Here is a 22,197-nt window from a genome sequence, read left to right as displayed (position 1 = left end):
GTATATTTTAATCAGGATTTTTCTTTTTTTTAAAGCATTGTTTAAATGAATATCAGTTAGTATCAGTGTGTTTTAGGTTGGATTAAAAAAAAGCAAAATGTGCACTATTGTTTCTGGGCTGTACTACGGGTACGAACAACAATTAACATACACATATGTAGTATCGCTGTGATCGTCGTGAGCAGGAGAATTTATTTTTGCTTGTTCTTTGGTGTTAGGTTATGGTAGTAGCAAAAAATACAGCTAAATAAAAACAATAAAAACATTTTTTTTTTTTTACTATTTTGGTCCAGTTTTTCTTTCATAATAATAATAAAAAAGTATTTTATTATATATATATATATATATATATATATATATATATATATATATATATATATAATTTATTATACATATATTATATACTGGCTGCATTTTATATGACACAGGCTGCATGTAAGCAGGGACTCCGCTGGGGGCACCTGATGTAAGGATGGACTTCGCTGGGGACACCTGATGGCATCTGGTGGCAGCTGACGTGGCTAGAGACATGCTCAGGGCTCCCACTGATTCTGCATTATGGTGAGTTGAATGATTTAATTTTATATTATAATGTAATAATTAGTGATGGACGAACGTTTCGCCCGGCGGTCGTTTCGCGGCGAATTTCCGACATTCGCGGTCCGCACGTTCGAACGCCTTTTTCCGTCGTTCGCCGCGGCGGACTTACGTGTTTAATGTATACAAGAACTTTAACCTTTGGTGACACGTTTATCATGTGATACAGGACAGCCAATTGAGACATGACAGCACATGGACACTTGTACATTCCCCCTAACCTATAAATACACCCGATCCGGTGGCCATTTTACATTCTTTCTTCTGTTACGATAGGGACAGGTTCCTGTGTGGAGTAGGGAGAGATAAACCACTAGCTATTTGGTACACAAAAGTTCTTTTCAGGACTGGTATAGGTGTTAGGTGTTGATAGGTTTGCTGTGCTGCTGATTCTTGCAGCAGCCTGAGTGTCTTTTGTTAGTTTAGAGAAAGGGAAAGGACGGTGTATGCTACAGGGACAGCCAGATTAGTCTTTCATCATCATCATCATCATCATCATCATTAGCTGTTACTATCAAGGTCCACAAAAGAGCTGTTCCAGTAACCACTAATCGTTCTCTTTTTTTGCCAATTTGTATAGGGACAGGAAGGAAGCAGTGTTGTCAGGCAGTGAGGGTAATTTTAAAGACTTGCTGTTATTATTAGTTCCACAAAGGTTCTTTTCAGGACTGGTATCAGTGGTACAGTAATAGGCTTGTACATGTATAATATTCTTTCTTCCAAATATAGAAAGGATATTATACTTGACTGCTGCCCTTCTGCTGCAGTCTGCTAAACATTCACAACTCACTTGTTCCACAAAAGTTCTTATAAGGACTGGTAACTTGGTATAGGGTGCTACGGTACATAGGCTTGAGTGCGGTACAGTCTGCTGTTCTGTAAGGACCGCTATCGGTCCACAATAGATAGGGTTGACGTGCACCACTGCTGACCGCTGCCCTATACTGCAGCAGTCCTTCAGCGGTATAGGGACTGACGTACAGTCTGCTAATCACTAACACACAACCTGCTTGTTCCACAAAAGTTCTTATAAGGACTGGTAACTTGGTATAGGGTGCTACGGTACATAGGCTTGAGTGCGGTACAGTCTGCTGTTCTGTAAGGACCGCTATCGGTCCACAATAGATAGGGTTGACGTGCACCACTGCTGACCGCTGCCCTATACTGCAGCAGTCCTTCAGCGGTATAGGGACTGACGTACAGTCTGCTAATCACTAACACACAACCTGCTTGTTCCACAAAAGTTCTTATAAGGACTGGTAACTTGGTATAGGGTGCTACGGTACATAGGCTTGAGTGCGGTACAGTCTGCTGTTCTGTAAGGACCGCTATCGGTCCACAATAGATAGGGTTGACGTGCACCACTGCTGACCGCTGCCCTATACTGCAGCAGTCCTTCAGCGGTATAGGGACTGACGTACAGTCTGCTAAACACTAATACACAACCTGCTTGGTCCACAAAAGTTCTTATAAGGACTGGTAACTTGGTATAGGGTGCTACGGTACATAGGCTTGAGTGCGGTACAGTCTGCTGTTCTGTAAGGACCGCTATCGGTCCACAATAGATAGGGTTGACGTGCACCACTGCTGACCGCTGCCCTATACTGCAGCAGTCCTTCAGCGGTATAGGGACTGACGTACAGTCTGCTAAACACTAATACACAACCTGCTTGGTCCACAAAAGTTCTTATAAGGACTGGTAACTTGGTATAGGGTGCTACGGTACATAGGCTTGAGTGCGGTACAGTCTGCTGTTCTGTAAGGACCGCTATCGGTCCACAATAGATAGGGTTGACGTGCACCACTGCTGACCGCTGCCCTATACTGCAGCAGTCCTTCAGCGGTATAGGGACTGACGTACAGTCTGCTAAACACTAATACACAACCTGCTTGGTCCACAAAAGTTCTTATAAGGACTGGTAACTTGGTATAGGGTGCTACGGTACATAGGCTTGAGTGCGGTACAGTCTGCTGTTCTGTAAGGACCGCTATCGGTCCACAATAGATAGGGTTGACGTGCACCACTGCTGACCGCTGCCCTATACTGCAGCAGTCCTTCAGCGGTATAGGGACTGACGTACAGTCTGCTAAACACTAATACACAACCTGCTTGGTCCACAAAAGTTCTTATAAGGACTGGTAACTTGGTATAGGGTGCTACGGTACATAGGCTTGAGTGCGGTACAGTCTGCTGTTCTGTAAGGACCGCTATCGGTCCACAATAGATAGGGTTGACGTGCACCACTGCTGACCGCTGCCCTATACTGCAGCAGTCCTTCATCGGTATAGGGACTAAGAGTTTTGTCACAGGGTCATTTAAAAAATGACAGGCAGAGGAAGAGGCAGGCCCTTCCGCAGGGGTGGTAGGGGTAGGGCAGGAGCAACAGGCTTGAGCCAAAGTGGGAAGTTGCAGAAGGTGCGTTCAATTACTTTAAAGGATGCACCAGACTTGGTTGAGTGGCTCGCTCAGCCTTACTCTTCTGCACCCTCCTCATCCTCTCGATCTGCACCCTCTTCTTCACTCTCTGCTATGTGCACCCCCAAAGACACTACCACCAACAACACGACCACCACCACCACCACCACATACCTTCCGCTTGAGTCACTGGAATTATTTTCCGATCCATATCAAGAGGACATTTCTGATGCGCAGCCACTCTTGGTATTGGATCAGGAAGAGGAGGTAGCAACAAGCGCTACTCAGCAGTCTGACGCCAGTACCCAGATCAGCCCAAGGAGGAGGTTGGTCCCCGGTGTTGCTGCCTACTCCGAGATCTCTACTTATAGCGGTGGGGAAGGTGACGTTGATGATGACGTGTCTAGTGATGTCACGTGGGTGCCCACAAGAGAGGAAGAGGAGGGGAGTTCAGAGGGAGATATGGACCAGCAGATAGGGAGGAGAAGCAGCAATGACTTACATTGCACAGCAGGGACAAAGCAGACTGCAAATGTATCAGGAGCGAGTCATCGACCATGTACGGTCACATCTGGCGCTCCCAGGACACCGGCACATGGCTCCGCAGTGTGGGCTTTTTTTAACGTGTCCGCTGCTGACAATAGCGTTGCCATCTGCAATCTTTGCAGTCAACGCGTTAGTCGCGGTAAGCCCAATACTCACCTAGGGACGACCGCCTTAAGAAGGCACATGAGCAGCCATCACCGAGCCCAGTGGGAGCAACGGAACACACAAAGCCACACTGCAGGCTCTCACCGTCCAGCCTCGTCTTCTACTTCTCCTTCTCCTCTCTCCTCACAATTGTCCTCCACTCCACCTTCCATCACGCCAAGCTCACATTTTTCTGCAAAAAGGCAGGCTTCCGTGGGCCTAATGTTTGAGCGTAAAAAAATGATGACGCCGGATAACCCTCTTGCCCAACGGTTGGCGGCTGGCTTGTCAGAACTCATAGCCCGCCAACTACTGCCATATAAACTGGTGGACTCGGAGGCCTTTCGCAAATTTGTGGCCATTGGAACACCACAATGGAAGGTCCCAGGAAGGAAGTATTTCTCAGAGAAGGGCATCCCAGAGCTATATGGCCATGTTCAGCGGCAAGTGAATGTATCTCTGGCACACAGTGTCGGTGCCAAGATACATCTGACCACAGACACGTGGTCTAGCAAACACGGGCAGGGAAGGTATATCAGTTTTACTGCCCACTGGGTGAACCTTCTGACGGCCGTCAAGCATGTAACCCGTGGCACCCGTGTAGATTTGGTTTTACCGCCACGGATTGCATGCAGGCCTGACTCTTCTTCTCCTCCTCCTACTCCATCCTCCTCCCTCTCCTCCTCAGCTGCCTCCTCCTTTTCCGCTGCTAGCGTCTCTTCCACTGCACCGCCCAAGCTCCCCAGAACCTATTCCACATGCCAGGTGAGACGTTGCCATGCCGTGCTGCGTCTGTTGTGCCTGGAAGCAAAGAGCCACACTGGCCCGGCACTCCTTTCAGCTTTGCGTTCACAGGCAGATGAGTGGCTAACACCGCTCAATTTGACAGTTGGTAAAGTGGTGTGTGACAACGGTGCCAATCTGCTTAGCGCATTGAAACAGGGCAAAATCACGCACGTGCCGTGCATGGCACACGTCTTAAACTTGGTCGTGCAGCGATTCCTTGTCAAATACCCTGGGGTCCAGGACATCTTGCGGCAGGCAAGGAAAATCTCGGCCCATTTCAGAAGATCTTACACGGCCATGGCTCGCCTTGCTGACATTCAGCGGCGACACCATCTGCCGGTCAGACGTCTTATTTGCGATTGCCCGACGCGATGGAACTCAACCTTCTATATGCTTGATAGGCTGCTCCAGCAGAAACGTGCAGTTAACGTCTACCTGTATGAACTCTGCGAAAGAAACGGTTCTGGGGAGCTGGGTTTTTTTTCACCGCGCCAGTGGCTGCTCATGCGCGACACATGCAGACTTCTGCGGCCATTTGAGGAGATCACCAAACTGGTCAGTCGCAGCCATGGCGCCATCAGTGACATGGTACCTTATGCCTTCTTTCTGGAGCGTGCATTGCGTCGTGTCATTGATCAGGCTGTGGAGGAGCAGGAGCGGGAAGATGAGGAAGTCGCAATGCTGGATGAATTCCCAGGGGGGGCTACTCTATCTGAGACAAGTCAACAACAGGAGTCTGATGAGGAGTCAGAGGAGGATGGTGCCGGGGCGGATGAGCAGGAGCAAGAAGAGCATGCTTTAAACCTTTCTGGGATCCCTGTTGTGCGAGGATGGGGAGAGGAGAATGAAGAGGACGACATTATCCTGGATGATGAGCAGGAGCCAGGCCACCACACCGCTTCCACTTTAGTGCAAATGGGGGCCTTCATGCTCCAGTGTTTTAATAGGGACCCCCGTATAAAAAGCATGAGGGTCAAGGACCAGTACTGGGTGGCAACGTACTTAGACCCCCGGTACAAACACAAAATGGCGGAAATGTTACCGCCGTCGCAGAGGGCTGTCAGAATGCAGCACTTCCAGGCCTTGCTTCGAGAAATGCTGCATTCTGCTTTTGCGTGCGCTGGCAGAGGAGCAATTCCCACTCCCAGAGAAGGATTTGCGGGTACCAATCCAACAGCGCCTGCAAGAAGAGGCCGGTTTGAAGATGTGTTGGTGACTTCGGATATGAGGTCATTCTTTCAGCCGACCCATCGACAGGTGTCATCCGGATCCAGCATCAGGGAACGCCTAGACCGTCAGGTGTCCGACTACATTGGGTTAACGGCCGATGTGGACGCTCTGAGGAGTGATGAACCCCTAGACTACTGGGTGGGCAGGCTTGACCTCTGGCCAGAGCTTGCCCAATTTGCAATCGAACTGTTGGCTTGCCCCTCATCCAGTGTCCTGTCCGAAAGGACGTTCAGCGCAGCAGGGGGGATTGTGACCGATAAGCGTACTCGCCTAGCTCACCACAGTGTTAACTACCTCACATTTCTAAAAATGAATGAGGCATGGATCTCGGAGGAATTCAACACATGTGACCAGTAGACCATGTATATGTCTATAAACTATTTTTTTAATCAAGCACACAGACCTTCTTAATTCATTTGGCTCACTTCCTTGACCCAAAAAAGCACACCGTACTATATGCCCCTACCCTCCTCTTTGAAGAGGTTGAGCGGTGTCATATTTCTACTGGGGCTGCTTATGATATCCCTGTGCTGTGCTGACTTCCTCCTGGGGGTTCTTATTATGAAGGGATCACACTATCCCTGTGCTGTGCTGACTTCCTCCTGGGGGTTCTTATTATGAGGGGATCACACCATCCCTGTGCTGTGCTGACTTCCTCCTGGGGCTGCTTACGGTGCTGCTGTCAGTGCTGTATGTCACGGTGCTGCTGTCAGCGCTGTATGTCACGGTGCTGCTGTCAGCGCTGTATGTCACGGTGCTGCTGTCAGCGCTGTATGTCACGGTGCTGCTGTCAGCGCTGTATGTCACGGTGCTGCTGTCAGCGCTGTATGTCACGGTGCTGCTGTCAGCGCTGTATGTCACGGTGCTGCTGTCAGCGCTGTATGTCACGGTGCTGCTGTCAGCGCTGTATGTCACGGTGCTGCTGTCAGCGCTGTATGTCACGGTGCTGCTGTCAGCGCTGTATGTCACGGTGCTGCTGTCAGCGCTCTGTATTACGGTGCTGCTGTCAGATGCCTCTATCACGGTGCATGTGTCATTCCGGTATGTCACGCTGCTGGTGATCATCTCCTGCACCCTCTTCTTTGCCTACCCTGGTCCCTGACCTTCCCTCTCCTCCATTGCCTTCATTAGCTCCATAGTCCTGAATTGTTAGAACAATTTCCCAAATAAAATAAAAATGCTTGTAGTTATCGATCCCAAATTCACCTCATACATGTATTATGTCATTGTCCAGATGGTGGGACTACGTTTTACCCCCTAATAATTACCACGTGGCCGCAAATTCGACATGAAGGTTTGCAAAGTTCGCCTCCCATTGAAGTCAATGGGGCCCGCGGCGAACGTTCGGTTTCGCGAACGTTTGGGTCCGTTCGCATTTCGCTTTCGCGAAACGTCCCGTCGGAAGTTCGTCCATCACTAGTAATAATAGAAATAATGCGCTTCAATCATCCAGACACCATAACAACCATGGTGCCGGGATGATTGAAGTGCTAACACCAGGTGTTTGGAATATCTTTATTTGCTGATTGTTAAACTTTCTAGAATACACATATTTCTATTGTTGTGTAGGATCTGAGTCTGCTGTCCCTCCATCTCTCTCTCCCTCTCCCTCCATCCCTCATTCATCTCAGATGCTAACCACACACTATTTCGCTGAAACCATGCCCATTTGGGAGGGGTCAAAAAGGAAGGGTGGGGTCTGACGCTCCCCCATCCTAAAACTGCATCAGCCGCCACTGGTGCACTGGCAGGATGTCAAAAAAAGTCCTGCTAGCAGCTTCTTTGAGGCATTTTGGGACATGCCGCTAAAATGATGGTAACCGCCGAAACCTGGGTGCTGTGGGTGTGAAAGTGCCCTTAGATTGAAAGGGGAGTGTAAGGGCCGGTTCACACTGCGAGGCGAGGCGAGGCGACACGGCTCGCCTCGCCTCGCTCCCGCAAGTCGCCCCCATTCAGTACTATGGAACCGTTCTGAGAGGAGCGACTCGAGTCGCTCCGACTCAGAAAAAAGGTTCCTGTACTACTTCGGGGCGACTTCGGGGGCGACTTGCATTGACTTCTATGCAGAAGTCCTCTGCAAGTCGCCGCTGACCCCCCCTGCAAGTCGCGGCGAGGAAGTCGGAGACGCCTCGCCGCGGCTCGCAGTGTGAACCGGCCCTAAGTGTGAGCAAATAGATTGATGTACTATTTAAAGTAGATTTATGTATTTTTTTAAGAATGCATAAATATATTAAATATTGCAGCTTTCCAATCTTTAAATGAGGTGGCTGTATTCGTTTTAAATTTTTTTTTTTTATACTTTTTTTTCCTTAGTTTTTGACCAGTAACACACTTAGACCCCTTTCACACTGGGGCGTTTTTCAGGCATTTTTCAGGCGCTTTAGCATTAAAAAAAGCGCCTGAAAGAAGCCGCAACTGCAATCCCCATGTAAAAGCCCGAGTGCTTTCACACTGAGATCCCTTTCACACTGGGGCTTTTTTCAGGTGCTTTAGCATTAAAAAAAGCACCTGAAAGAAGCTGCAACTGCAATCCCAATGTAAAAGCCCGAGTGCTTTCACACTGAGGCGCTGCGCTGGCAGGGCATCAAAAAAAGTGCTGCAAGCAGCTTCTTTGCAGCGCTTTTGGAGGAGTGAATACACCGCTCCTAAAGCACCTCTTCCCATTGAAATCAATGAGAAGCGCTTGAAAACGCCTGAAAAACGCTTTTGGCAGCAGCGTTTTGTGGGCGCTTTTAACCCTTTATTTGGCCACTAGCAGGGGTTAAAAGCGCCCCACTAGCGCTCGAAAAATGCTGGTAAAACGCTGCTAGTTTAAGTGACGCTTTACGATTTTTCCATTTTTATGGTAAGTAATTTTAACCCTGTAACTTCTACTTTTGCTGGACAGCTTAGTCTGTTATTGAAAGTAGAAAAATAACAGATTTACTGTCAAGTTTACCAGGTGAAAATAAAGGGGGAAAAAAAACTAAAAAAAGAAAACAAATGCAGCCATCGCAACTGCAGTAAATATTGGTGAACTGCAATATAAACCATTTTTGGTTTTGCATTTAATACCACTTTAAGTTTTCAGCAGATAAAACATTGCGTTATATATATTTTTCCCTTCAAAGAGGTGCACATCTAATAGACCTCCTCGGGGGCTTGCTTTAAACTGCCGCAGTGGTAATTCTAACAATCAAAGAAAGAATTTACAAAACAGCTGCAAGCTCATAGTAATTTGGGCTCATTAGTGCAAATCAGGGTTATTTTTAAACTCATCCAGCAATATTGCTTTTTTTAAACACCTTATTAGCTTAAAGGACATATGTTTCTTTAATTAAAGAAAAAGAAAACCCCTTGTATTAGCCCGTACGCTGACAACATTTAAAGGAAACCTATGTCAGAAAACCTGGAAGTTTCCATTGCTGACCTATCACTCGGAAAAGGCAGATTGCCCGACTGTTATGCTGACTACCTGATAGCTACCTAGAGGATGCAGATAAGGACATCAGACTTACACACACCCCTAGCTTCAGGTATGCTGTAACAGCCAGGGAAATAGCTCAGAAATAGGGATGAGCTTTCTGTTCGGTTCGAACATGAGTTTGACTTGAAGATTGGCAGTTCACCCGTTTGTCGAAAAAAAAAACATTATGGGCCGTTTGCGCCAAATTTGAGTGGAGTGTAACAGCCCATAATGCACTGCGGGAGTACAGTGCATTGCTGTCTGATGACTGGCCAAGCATGCACTATGACCCTCATGCTTTGGCCAATCACAGCGCTGTCAGCAAAGAGAGACATAATTGCCCAAAGGCAGGGTGCCTTTGGCCAATTATGCCTTTTGCTGAGTGACTATCCTGTTATGCTGAGTGACTATCCTATTCCTCCTCAATGTTCATGTTGATAACTTCTAAGAACATTTTTGTTTCAGGGCACCACAACCATTGCCTAAGGCCCAATTTTTCTGCCCCTGTTTAACAGGGGCATATAATTATAATTTTTGCTGCAATATTTCACAGCAGGGCTTGTTCCTGCACTCAACTAGAGTATCTGTGAGGGGTTGCAGTGTTGTGGCACCACCACCAGTGCCTAAGGCCCAATTTTTCTGCCCCTGTTTAACAGGGGGGTGTAATTACAATTTTTGATCTAATATTTCACAGCAGGGCCCGTTCCTGCGCCCACCAAAAGTAACTGAGAGGGCTTACAGTATTGTGGCACCACCAAAGGCCACATTTGTTCTGCCCCTATTTAACCACCTGCCGACCGCCTCCTGTACGTATACGTTGGCACTTTGAAGAGGGATACCTTGGTAACGGCAGCAGCTGCTACCACAACTGAGATATCCATCTTTACAGGAGGCAGTCATGTTTACAATAATGATGGTCTCTGCAGCGGGTTTTTTTCAATGTGATTTTTTTCAAATGACATTTTATTTTTTTTATTGCATTTAAGTCCAAATATGAGATCCGAGGACTTTTTGACCCCAGATCTCATATTTAAGAGGCCCTGTCATGCTTTTTTCTATTACAAGGGATGTTTACATTCCTTGTAATAGGAATAAAAGTGATCCATTTTTTTAAACAGTGTAAAAATAAATAAAATTAAGTAAAATAAATAAGAATTTTTTTTTAAAAACACCCCCTCCCGACGAGCTCGCACGCAGAAGCAAACGCATACGTGAGTAGCGCCCGCATATGAAAATGGTAGTCAAACAACACATGTGAGGTATCGCAGCGATCGGTAGAGCGAGAGCAATAATTCTCGCCATAGACCTCCTCTGTAACACAGAACATGCAACCTGTAGAATTTTTTAAATGTCGCTTATGGAGGTTTTTGAGGGTAAAAGTTTGATGCCATTCCATGAGCGGGCACAATTTTGAAGCATGACATGTTGGTGATACATGAATTTACTCGGTGTAACATTATCTTTCACAATATAAAAAAAAAAATGGGCTAAATACCGTGTGAAAAAATGTATTGCAATGACCACCATTTTATTCTCTAGGGTGTTATAAAAAAAAACAATATATAATGTTTGGGGGTTCTAAGTAATTTTCTAGCAAATTAACAGTTTTAAACATGTAAACACAGAGTCTGAAAAAGAGGCCTGGTCCTTAAGTGGTTAACAGTGGCATGTAATTACAATTCTTGATATAATATTTCACAGCAGGGCCCGTTCAAGCGCCCACCAAGTGTAACTGTGGGGTCTTACAGTGTTCTGGTACCACCAACACCTATGGCCCAATTTTCTGCAGAGTATATAGGGCACACTGTATAGTATATACAGGCGGTCCCCTACTTTCAAACATTCGACTTACAAACAACTCCTACTTACAAACAGAGGGAGACAACAGGAAGTGAGAGGAAATTTACCCCTAGGAAAGGAAATTCTCTACTGTAAGAGTTAATATGGGAAAAAGGTGTCTCCACTGATGCTTTATCATCAATCCTTGTCTCCCCAATAACCCTTCCCTACGTTATCCAAAAAGCTTAAAAATTATTTTTTTGGCAGGAGCTACACTTACAAAATGTACCTGTTCCAAATTACAAACAGATTAAACTTAAGAACAAACCTACAGTCCCTGTCTTGTTTGCACCGCCTGTATACTGCTGTTCAGAGTATATAGGGCCTGGGGGCCCCACGCCTTTTCTTTTTTTAATTTGGGTGCGGGGTTCCCCTTAATATCCATACAAGACCCAAAGGGCATGGTAATGGGCTGGGGGGTACCCATGCTGTTTTTCTCAATAATTTTCATCCATATTGCCGGGACCCGACATTACATTACAGCCACAAACAGTTTTAAATTACTTTTATTCCTTTAGAAATGTCATTTTGTGGAGGGACTGTTCTAAGCACAGGAAGCACTCGCCACTTTACAGGCATACTATAGCCACCCCCCAGGTACGATATTTAAAGGAATATTTCACTATGTTTTCACTTTAAGCATTATTAAAAATCACTGCTCCCGAAAAAACTACAATTTTTAAAACTTTTTTTGCATTGATACATGTCCCCTGGGGCAGGACCCGGGTCCCCAAACACTTTTAGGACAATAACTTGCATATTTGCCTTTAAAATCCGTACTTTTGATTTTCCACGTTCGGGTCCCATAGACTTTAACGTATTTGAATGTTCGCCCGAACTTTCGGCCTGTTCGCATGTTCTGCCACGCCCCGAACCAAGCGGTGTTCGGCTTATCCCTACTCAGCAATAGGTTTTCCCCCTCATCCTTTTAACCACTAGGCGTCCTCGCTATACCTGAAAGATGGATGCAGCGCGGACTCCAATTTCTGGGAGAACGTCCTCCTGTTTACTTCCCCAATGAGTGCCGCCGCAGGCGCGCATCGGGAAGTTCTGTGTTGGCCGTGTCCCTTAGACACAGCCAATCACAGATCGTGCTAAATGGACAATCACAGCAGCCATTTAGCACTCGATCACAGTGTCCAATGGGAGATGATCTCATATGTAAACATATGAGATCATCTCTAATCACCTGCTCTTCCTCCTCACACAGAGACAGCGTGTGAGGAGGGAGCGCAAATGGCTGCAGCGTCAGTGAGTAAAAAAAAAAAAAAAAAAGGGGGAAAATAAAGGGCCTACAGCAGATGTCAGTGCCATCTGTCCCCAGTGCCATCCGTCCCCAGTGCCACCTGTCCCCAGTGCCACCTGTCCCCAGTGCCATCTGTCATCAGTGCCACGTATAAGTGCCACGTGTCATAAGTGCCACCTATTAGTGTCATCTGTCAGTGCCACGTATTAATGCCATCTGTCATCAGTGCCACATATTAGTGCCATCTGTCATCAGTGCCACATCAGTGTCACATGTCATCAGTGCCACCTATTAGTGCCACCTGTCATCAGTGCCACCTGTCATCAGTGCCCCCTGTCAGTGTCACATGCCAACAGTTATCAGTGTCACGTGTCATCAGTGCCATCTGTCATCAGTGTCACGTGTCATCAGTGCCATATGTCATCAGTGTCACGTGTCATCAGTGCCACGTATTAGCACCATGTGTTATCTGTGCCATCTGTCATTAGTTTCACGTATTAGTGCCAAGTGTCATCAGTGCCACATATTAGTGCCATCTGCCATCACTGTCACATGTCGTCAGTGCCACGTATTAGTGCCATCTGTCATGAGTGCCACATCAGTGTCACGTGTCATCAGTGCCACGTATCAGTGCCGCGTCAGTGTCACGTGTCATTGTCCTGGTGCTCCAGGGCCTTCAAAAGTGTAATAGGTAGTCAACAAGTTAGATGTGTAATTTATGCTCCTAGAACACGTGATGGCGCTCCCTGCATATTGGGCCTCTCTATGTGGCCAGGCTGTGAAAAGGTCCCACATGTGGTATCATAATACTCAGGAGGAATAGCAGAATATGTTTTGGGGTGTCATTTGTGGTATACACATGCCATGTGAGAGAAATAACCTATTACAATGATAATTTTGTGGGAAAAATAAAAATAAAAAATCTTAATTTTGCAAAGAATTGTGGGAAGAAATGACATCATAAACCTCACCATGCATCTTACTAAATACCTTGGAATGTCTACTTTGAAAAAAGGGGTCATTTGGGGGGTATTTGTACTTTCCTGGCTTGTTAGGGTCCCCAGAAATGAGATAGGCCACCAGTACTTCAGGTGTGATCAATTTATTTATGATTTGCACCACAGCTTCTAGACTGTCTAACTTTCACAAAGACCAAATAATATCCACTAATAATGGTTATCTTTACCAAAGATATGTAGCAGTATAAATTGTGGCCAAAATTTACGAAGAAAAATTAATAATTTGCAAAATGCATTTTTTCATTTATAGAGCAAAAAATAAAAAACCCAGAGGTGATCAAATACCACCAAAAGAAAGCTCTATTTGTATGAAAAAAAGGACAAAAAAATCATTTGGGTACAGTATTACATGACTGAATAATTGTCCTTCAAAGTGTGAGTGCACTGAAAGCTGCAAATTGGTCTGCTCACGAGGGGGGTTTAAGTGCCCAGTTGTCAAGTGGTTAAACCCAAACACATATGAATTACACAGGTTCTGAGGCTAATTTAATACAGATAAGGCACCAACTGAGTCTAATTACCACCTTAATCAGCCAGAAAACCTGTTTAACCACTTCCCGACCAGCGCACGACGATGTACGTCGACAGAATGGCACGGGCAGGCATATTGGCGTACATGTACGTCCAATATTTGTTGCCGCCGTGCCATCGGGAGCACGCCGGCGGCGGCGCGCTTCCGCGCTGGTCGGGACCCCCGTGAGTCCGGTCGCGGGACCCGCGGACTCGATCGCCGCGGGCATCCCCGCGATCGTCTCACGGAGCGGCCGAATGGAGGAAATGCTGTATAAACAACATTTTTCCATTCTGCCTAGCAACTAGTGACGCTGATCTCTGCTCCATGTGATTGGAGCAGAGATCAGTGTACACTAAATGAAAGCCCAACCCCCCCACAGTTAGTAACACACCCCTAGGAACACTTAACCCCTACACTGCCACCCACTGGTTAACCCTTTCACTGCCAGTGTCATTTACACAGGAATCACTGCATTTATATAGCAGTGATTACTGTATAAATGACAATGGTCCCAAAAATGTGTCAAAAATGTCCGATGGGTCCCCCACAATGTCGCAGTCACAATAAAAATCGCAGATCGCCGCCATTACTAGTAAAAAAAAAAAGAATAAAAAATTATTAATAAAAATGCTATAAAACTATCCCTATTTTGTAAACGCTATAACTTTTGCGCAAACCAATCAATAATCGCTTATTGCGATTTTTTTTAACCAAAAATATGTAGAAGAATACGTATCAGCCTAAACTGAGGGAAAAAAATGTTTTTTTATATATTTTTGGGGGATATTTATTATTACAAAAAGTAAAAAATAATGCGTTTTTTTCAAAATTATCGCTCTATTTTTGTTTATAGCGCAAAAAATAAAAACCGCAGGGGTGATCAAATACCACCAAAAGAAAGCTCTATTTGTGGGAAAAAAAGGACGTTAATTTTGTTTGGGAGCCACGTCGCACGACCGCGCAATTGTCAGTTAAAGCGACGCAGTGCCGAATCGCAAAAAGTGGTCTGGTCTTTGACCAGCAAATTGGTCCGGTCTGAAAGTGGTTAATTAATATGTGTTTGGGTTTAAAGGAATGAGGTGGCAACCCTACTCAGCAGTAGAGTTGGGCGAACGGTTCGGGCTGAGCAAAAGTTCGGCCCGAACATCACCTATTCGGCAAACACCTAAATTTGCAGAGCCCCAGTTGCCCAATGTACTGCATGCTGCACAGTGCATTCTAAGCCCTGTTAGGGCGCAGTAATTAGCGCTTTTTAAGAAGTGGGGCTGGGAAGCTAGCCACAGCATCTAACAACCGATAAGTCATCAGCTGTCAATGGGCTTCCCCACTGACACCTGAATAAAAAAAGAAACCACCTGGATGGTGATTGTGGGGGACTGTGGGTGGGGGGCTTTTCAGAATTTGTAACCCCCCCTTTAAGAAGGGGGCCCCCAGATCGTGGCCATGTGAATGAGTATGGAGCACATAGTACCCCTACCCATTCACAAAAAAGGTGTAAAAAAAGTAATAAAAACAGAAAGTTTTTGACAATTCCTTTATTAGAAAAAAAAAAAACGATGCCCCCCCAATGCAGAAGCAAAAACTGCCTCCTGTTTTTATTTATTTTTACACTATTTTGGTGAATGGATACCCCATACTCATTCACATAGAGGGGGTGGGATCTGGGAGCCCCCTTGTTAAAGGGGGCTTCTAGGTTCTGATAAGCCCTCTGCCCGCAACCACCCCCCCAAGGATGTCAGGAAGAGGCCCTTGTCCCACTCGTTCATTCCCACCCCCCCTTTCCTGACCTACCAGGCTGCGTGGTCGGATAAGGGCCTGGTATGGATTTTAGGGGGGGGAGACCCCATGTTGTTGTTTTTTACATTTTAGCGTGGAGTTCCCCTTAAAAGAGAAGCATGGGTTTCTTTTTTTTATCCTATTCATACTTACCTAGGTGGGTGCAGCATCAGTCCCATGTTGCATCTGCCCCCCCAGTGCCTCTGCACTGAGAACCAAGTGATTGAACACCGCTGATCACTCCGTTTTCAGAGCTCCATGAGCAGAAAGCTGTAGACTGTCAGTCAGCTCTCTGCTCATCTTCCTCTGTGCTCATTGGAGCGCTGAACTGTGGAGGGGGCAGAGCTGGCCATCTCAGGCTCTCATCGGCTCGCTGAGAGGCTGAGATGGGTGTGGCGGATCCAGACTTCCATTGTTGTGATGATGTGGTGCCTGGACTGATTTTTGCGATGTCAGCAGAGAGCGGACTTCAACCATAACAAATTGCACTCCTGTGATCCATAGGAGAAGCCCAGCCAAACAAGCCTTGGCTGGACTTCTCCTTTAAAATCCATACCAGATTCGAAGGGGGGTGTTTGGCCATCTCTACTCAGCAGACGGTCAGCAATGGCAGACCATTTATTTGGACTTTGCACTTCAGGCAAGGTCTACTTATTCAACGTGGCTCACTTTCCTTAAAGCGGAGTTCCACCCAAAAGTGGAACTTCTGCTCTTTTGTTTCCTCCCCCCCCCCCCTCCGGTGCCATAATTGTCTTTGACAGGTATCCTGTCCACACTTCCGGGAGCCTCAGCCGCGGATATTGACATCGTGGCGCGGCTCCCTTCTCTTCCCCCTCACCAGGCCAGTAGAAAGAAGCGCAGCTTTCACGCATGCGCAGTAGAGTCCTTGGCATGAAGCCGTAAGGCTACACTGCCGGGTTCCCTTATCTGCAATGGTGGTGGCAGCACCCGGAAACATCAGCTGCAATGCCGACAAAACGCTGGACTCCAGCACAGGTAAGTGTTCTATCATTAAAGCGGAGTTCCGCCGATTTTTTTTTTTTTTTTTTAAGTCAGCAGCTACAAATACTGCTGACTTTTAAAATATGGACACTTACCTGTCCAGGGCGCCCGCGATGTCAGCACCCCGAAGCTGATCTGTCCCTCGGCTCCCAGGTGGAGGTGCCCCCATCTTCGGTAAGGGAATCAGGAAGTGAAGCTTGCGGATTCAAGCCTGGTTCCTCTGCTGCACATGCACGATCCCACTGGTCCCTGCTGTCTCCTGGGACCTGTGTGTCTCCCAGAAGACAGCGGCAGGGACGGAGGAGTCACTGGACATGGCGTATATGTACGCGGATACTGCAGCTATCCATGCCCGGAAGTGGGAGCAAATACCTGGATTAGACAGGTATCTACTCCGCCCTCCCACCTGAAAGGTGCCAAATGTGACACCGGAGGGGGGGAGGATTGCGAAAAGCGGATGTTCCATTTTTGGGGCTTTAAAAGCCAGCGACTGTAGCTGCTGGTTTTTCATTTTTGCAGCAGTGGGCCAACCTCTGATTTAAACACTGCATACAAGTGGAAAAAAATAACTTGTGGAGGGAATCTTAGATAATATTCTCACCTTTCTATGACTTCCCTAAAACAGGGGATGATATCCTCCAGTTGACAAGATCCCTGGGGATACTAAGCAGTCCAAATCTCGCAAATCTCGCAAGAAGACATGCAGCACAGTGCAGGATCATCTTCTTGGGATTTGAGAATTTTTCAAGATCTGGCTGAAAGGAGTATGATTTCACCTTTGCCTTGCGCTGTCTTTGCACTTTTATCCAGTGTTTTAGGGAGGGGGCACTTTAATTAAGTAGACCTTGTCACTGAGGTGCAAGGTGTGCTTTAAGCTTGTGAAGTGGAAACATCTTGGCCTGTAGGGGGCGACACAAAATGGACACATGCTTCAAAGCACTTGCTTAGTTAGAAAGGGTGCACTAGGGAGAGGTAGTAACAAAAAGCTGGATTGATGGCTACAGTCCACATCAGACTAGTCTTTATTCACTACACGCCAAGCTGATGCAAAATTTGAGTTGCTGGATTCATCCTGCTCATTACTTCTGCTCATCGCTTCTATTTAAGCTGCATCGTAAAGGCAATACAGGCCATTGGTGAAAAAAACACTTTCTACCTTGGAAAGTACATCTCATAGGTAAATGTTGACGTCATACAGCTTGTAGAAGATTTTTTTAATGATAATATTCTCATATACCCTACAGAAAGATCTGCATGTTATATACGGTATATACTGTACGTTACATAAAAGATCTACTAATAACATTTACAATTATGTATATATACAACCCCAATTCCAAAAAAGTTGGAAGGTGTAAAATCTACATAAGAATAGAATGCCATGATTTGCAAATCTCATAAACCCATATTTTATTCACAATAGAAAATGGATAACATATCAAGTGTTTAAACTGAGAAAATGTGCCATATTAAGAAAAAAATAAGGTAATTTTGAAATTGATGACAACAACACATTGCAAAAAAGCTGGGAAATGGCAGTAAAAAGCTGGCAAAGTAAACGGTACTAACAAGGAAGAGCTGGAAGAACATTATTAAAACGAATTAGATCGATTGGCAAAAGTAACATGATTGGGTATAAAAAGGGCATCTTAGAGAGTCCTAATTTAGAATCGTTTTGGTCTTGGGCGTGATACCACTTTAATTTCTTAAAAATGGTTACATTAACCATTTAAGGACCAGCCGCCGCAGTTATACTGCTGCAGGTTGGCTCCCCTGGGTGAACTGCCATCATGGTACGTCGGCGGCTTCAGGAGCTCTAGGGGTTGTTCACTCGCGCACCTGAGGTACGACACCAGAGCCGATGCACGTGGCCAGCGGTCGTGATGCCCGCTGGCCACCCGCAATCGCTCCTGACAATGACAGAACAGAGATGTAAACTTTAAAGATTAGGAACAGTGATCGGTCTCCTCCTGCAGGCAGTCCCATCCCCCCACAGTTAGAACACACATGGGGGAACACATTTAACCCCTTGATCACCCCTAGTGTTAACCCCTTCCCTGCCCGTGACATTTATACAGTAATCAGTGGCTATTTTTAGCTCTGATCGCTGTATAAATGTCAATGGTCTCAAAAAAGTGTCAAAAGTGTCGGATCTGTCCACTGCAATGTCACAGTGTCGCTAAAAATCACTGATCGCCATCATTACTAGTAAAAAAAAAAAAAGAATATATATATATATATATATATATATATATATATGTAATAAAAATGCCATAATTCTATCCCCCATTTTTATAACTTTACGCAAACCAATCAATATACGCTTATTGCGTTATTTTTACCCAAAAAATGTAGAAGAATATATATTGGCCTAAACTGATGAAGAAATTAGTTTTTTTTACATTTTTTGAGGGGGATATTTATTATAGCAAAAAGTAAAAAAACTTTTTTTTTTTTCAAAATCTACACTCTTTTTTTTGTTTGTAGCAGAAAAAAAAAAAGCAGACTAAATACTATTAAATATCACCGAAAGAAAGCTCTAATTATGGGGGGAAAAAGGACATAAATTTTGTTTGGGTACAGCGTCGCTCAACCGCGCAATTGTCAGTTAAATCGAAGCAGTGCCGCATCACAAAAAATTGCCTGGTCATTAAGGGGGCAAATCCTTCTGGTCCTTAAGTGGTTAAACTAAGTTCTCTTTTACAGAAGGCAATCTATACACTGTACACTGCACTAGCAGCCTGGCAGCCTGTTTGCATCATATTGCTCACAATGGCAAGTGGTCATTGGTCAGTGTGTCTATGCGACCACGCTGACCAAGAAGAATCTCTTCTCTCTTCTGTGACACCAGTCCAGAAGAAGCCCCACAAGAGATTCTCATTGATTAGTACAGTCACATGGCTGTGCTGACCAATGACTGCTCCCCATTGTGAGGGTTATAAAGCATATAGGCTCTGGGGCGGCTACTGCACTGTACATTGTATGGATTGAACTCTGTAACGGTAGACTTACCCTTAAAGGCAACTTTATCACAATTTAAGATAATAATATATTCTATTGCAAATGGTCACTGGATCACTGCTCATAAAATGTCACATACTCACTTTTCCGAATCTGCCACAAAGTCAAATTTTACGATTGCCTGTGCCACGGGGGAGATAGCCTGCCAAGCAGAGAAAGATTTATTATAATGAAAATAGGACATGTGAGAATTAAAACAGATCTCCAGCCACAACCTTTTTATCTCTAGTTTCAGTATTGTCTACCCCTGTCAGGTTTTATTGTTTATTTGTCCCCATTTTGGGGTGCTTTTACTAAAGTCAAGTAAATGAGCAGAAGCTCTGCTGACTTCCATCATCCAATCATGTGCAAGCAAAAATGCAGTTTTTCCTTGCATGTGATTGTGTATTCTTTGCAAAGTGAACGTTCACCTCGTTGACTAAGCTCTGGAGCAACTGTACTTTGCAAAGTGGACATTCTAGTTCCCTTTAGTAAATCATCCCCTTAAAGGAGAAGTCCAGTCTAAGCTTGTTTGGCTGGACTTCTCCTAAGAGCAGCCTGAAGTCCACTCTCTGCTGACGTCACTGGAATCAGTCCAGATAATGCGTAATCGTGACAATGGAAGTCGGGATCCGCCAGGTGCCTGGACTGATGCCCGTCTCAGGCTCTCAACTCCCCGCCAAGAGCCTGAGACGGCCACTCCCCGCCTTTTCACAGCCCAGCACTCCAGTGTGCGTAGAGGAGCAGAGTGGAGTAGCTGCTGATTGTCAGAAGCTCTCTGCTCAGGGAGCTGAGAGAACTGAGCCATCTGCATTGCTCGATCGCTTGATTCTCAATGTAGAGGCACCGGGGGACAGGTAAGTATGATGGGGGAAAAACCCCAAACCCATACTTCTCCTTTCATCTGACTTTCTACCATAATGACTATTGCCATTGGAGCAAACAGTGGAAATCTGAAATGTTACAGTTGTCAGGGGAACGGAGGTAGAGGGGAAATCTTTTTAGGTAGTTTATAAAGGCTTTAGGTTAGTTTTGTTGTAGTTTAAACTCACTTATTTTTAATCAAATTATTTTTACTATAAATACATGTGTTTTACAAATGGACATTTAACAAAAGACAAAGGATTCCCAGAACACTAAGGATTAGCTAAAGAGACAGCACATCAGAGAAGCTTGCTTTGAGGCTCTGTCTGATTAAAGTAGATTGATAAGGTACAAGTCACTGTTGTGCCTCATTGAGTTCTGAGAACAATTAACTTCTTTTAGTACAGCCAAGACTGATATAGTGCCAAAGATGTGAAAGCACTGTAAAGCCTAATAATTAAATAAATGCCCACTCCGTGCTCTTACTATTGTATTGGAAGAAAAAAATGTGTGCTAGTTAGTGAATTAATCCCCCAGCTGCATCCCAAACCTATATAATAGAATATGCAGATACTATAAAAATCACAGGAATCTACCTTGCTGCAATGTAAAGCCTGTGCCTGCAATCTTCAGAATTATTTAAAGCAATTTCTATGCACACATGCCAGTTTCATTATGCTGCAGAGAAGGATGCTTTCTCTCTGAATGTAAGCAGTGGTCTCTATGTACAGGTCTGACGTGCCCCCTTCTGAGTCAGATCTAGAGCTCTCCAACCAGCGGTGGGCATGAGCTTTACTGGTTTGCATAGCTTTAGGTATGATTTAGCAAGAGGTTAGTCAGACGGACCTCTGCAGAGAGACCACTGCTTCCACACAGATAACTAGAGTTCTTCATAGAAGCATGCTGGCAGTTGACAGGCTTTTCTACTTTCTAAAGCAGGGGTCTCCAAACTTTCTGAACAAAGGGCTTGTTTACAGCCCTTCAAATTTCAGAGGGGGGGGGGGCAGACTGTGGCCAGCAGGAGAAGACAATGTTCTGGCGTCAGTGGGAGTAAACAATACCCCATCATTGGTATTAGGGGGAAAATAATGTCCCATTCTTGGTATGAATTGGAGGAATAGTGCTTTATCATTGGTCTCAGCAGGGGGAATAGTGTCACATCATTGGTGTCAGTGGGGGGAATACTGCCCCATCATTGACATCAGTATGAGAAATAGTGCCCCATCAATAGTGTCAGTGGGTGTAATAGTGCCCCATCAACGGTGTCAGTGTAATAGTGCCCCATCATTGGTGTTAGTGGGAATAATAGTGCCCTATCTTTGGTATCAATGGGAGGAATAGTGCCCCACCATTTCCATTGCCCCAAGGGCCAGATTAAAGCAAGAAATGGGCCACATTGTTTGGAGAACAATATTCTAAAGGAAACAAGCACATCTTTTTAAAAGGCACCCAATGTATATATATATATATATATATATATATATATATATATATATATATATATATATATATATATATATATATAATGTATGTACATATATATATATATATATATATATATATATATATATACACACACACACACACACACACATATACAAGGGGTACAGAACAGTAATTTTATTTTATTTATTTATTTGGATTTGGGGGGGACACAACTGGTTTCATGCATATATAAATCATTTACAGTGGAACAAATTCCAGCATCTAAAATGAACCTGGCTTATAATCAGATGTTGGCATTGTCATGTTCTGAAATATCACCCAGCAAGT

The 22,197-nt window shown here is 45.2% G+C and overlaps 1 protein-coding gene across 7 annotated transcripts in view; it reads right to left on the bottom strand.

Moving 5' to 3' along the window:
- The window catches only part of SORBS3 (sorbin and SH3 domain containing 3), an 88,898-nt gene that overhangs the window by 28,567 nt on the left and 38,134 nt on the right, over positions 1–22,197 (bottom strand). For all 7 annotated transcript variants that reach the window (XM_077469854.1, XM_077469850.1, XM_077469848.1 and 4 more), the window contains exon 10: positions 19,665–19,723. In XM_077469854.1, the coding sequence (XP_077325980.1) occupies positions 19,665–19,723 (59 nt within the window). The remainder of the gene's footprint in view (positions 1–19,664; positions 19,724–22,197) is intronic.

The sequence above is a fragment of the Lithobates pipiens genome, unplaced genomic scaffold (assembly GCF_037356315.1).
Source record: "Lithobates pipiens isolate NorthernLeopardFrog02 unplaced genomic scaffold, aLitPip1_a1.2 Scaffold_8, whole genome shotgun sequence".
NCBI lineage: Eukaryota > Metazoa > Chordata > Amphibia > Anura > Ranidae > Lithobates > Lithobates pipiens.
This window is presented reverse-complemented; position numbering and strand designations above follow the sequence as displayed.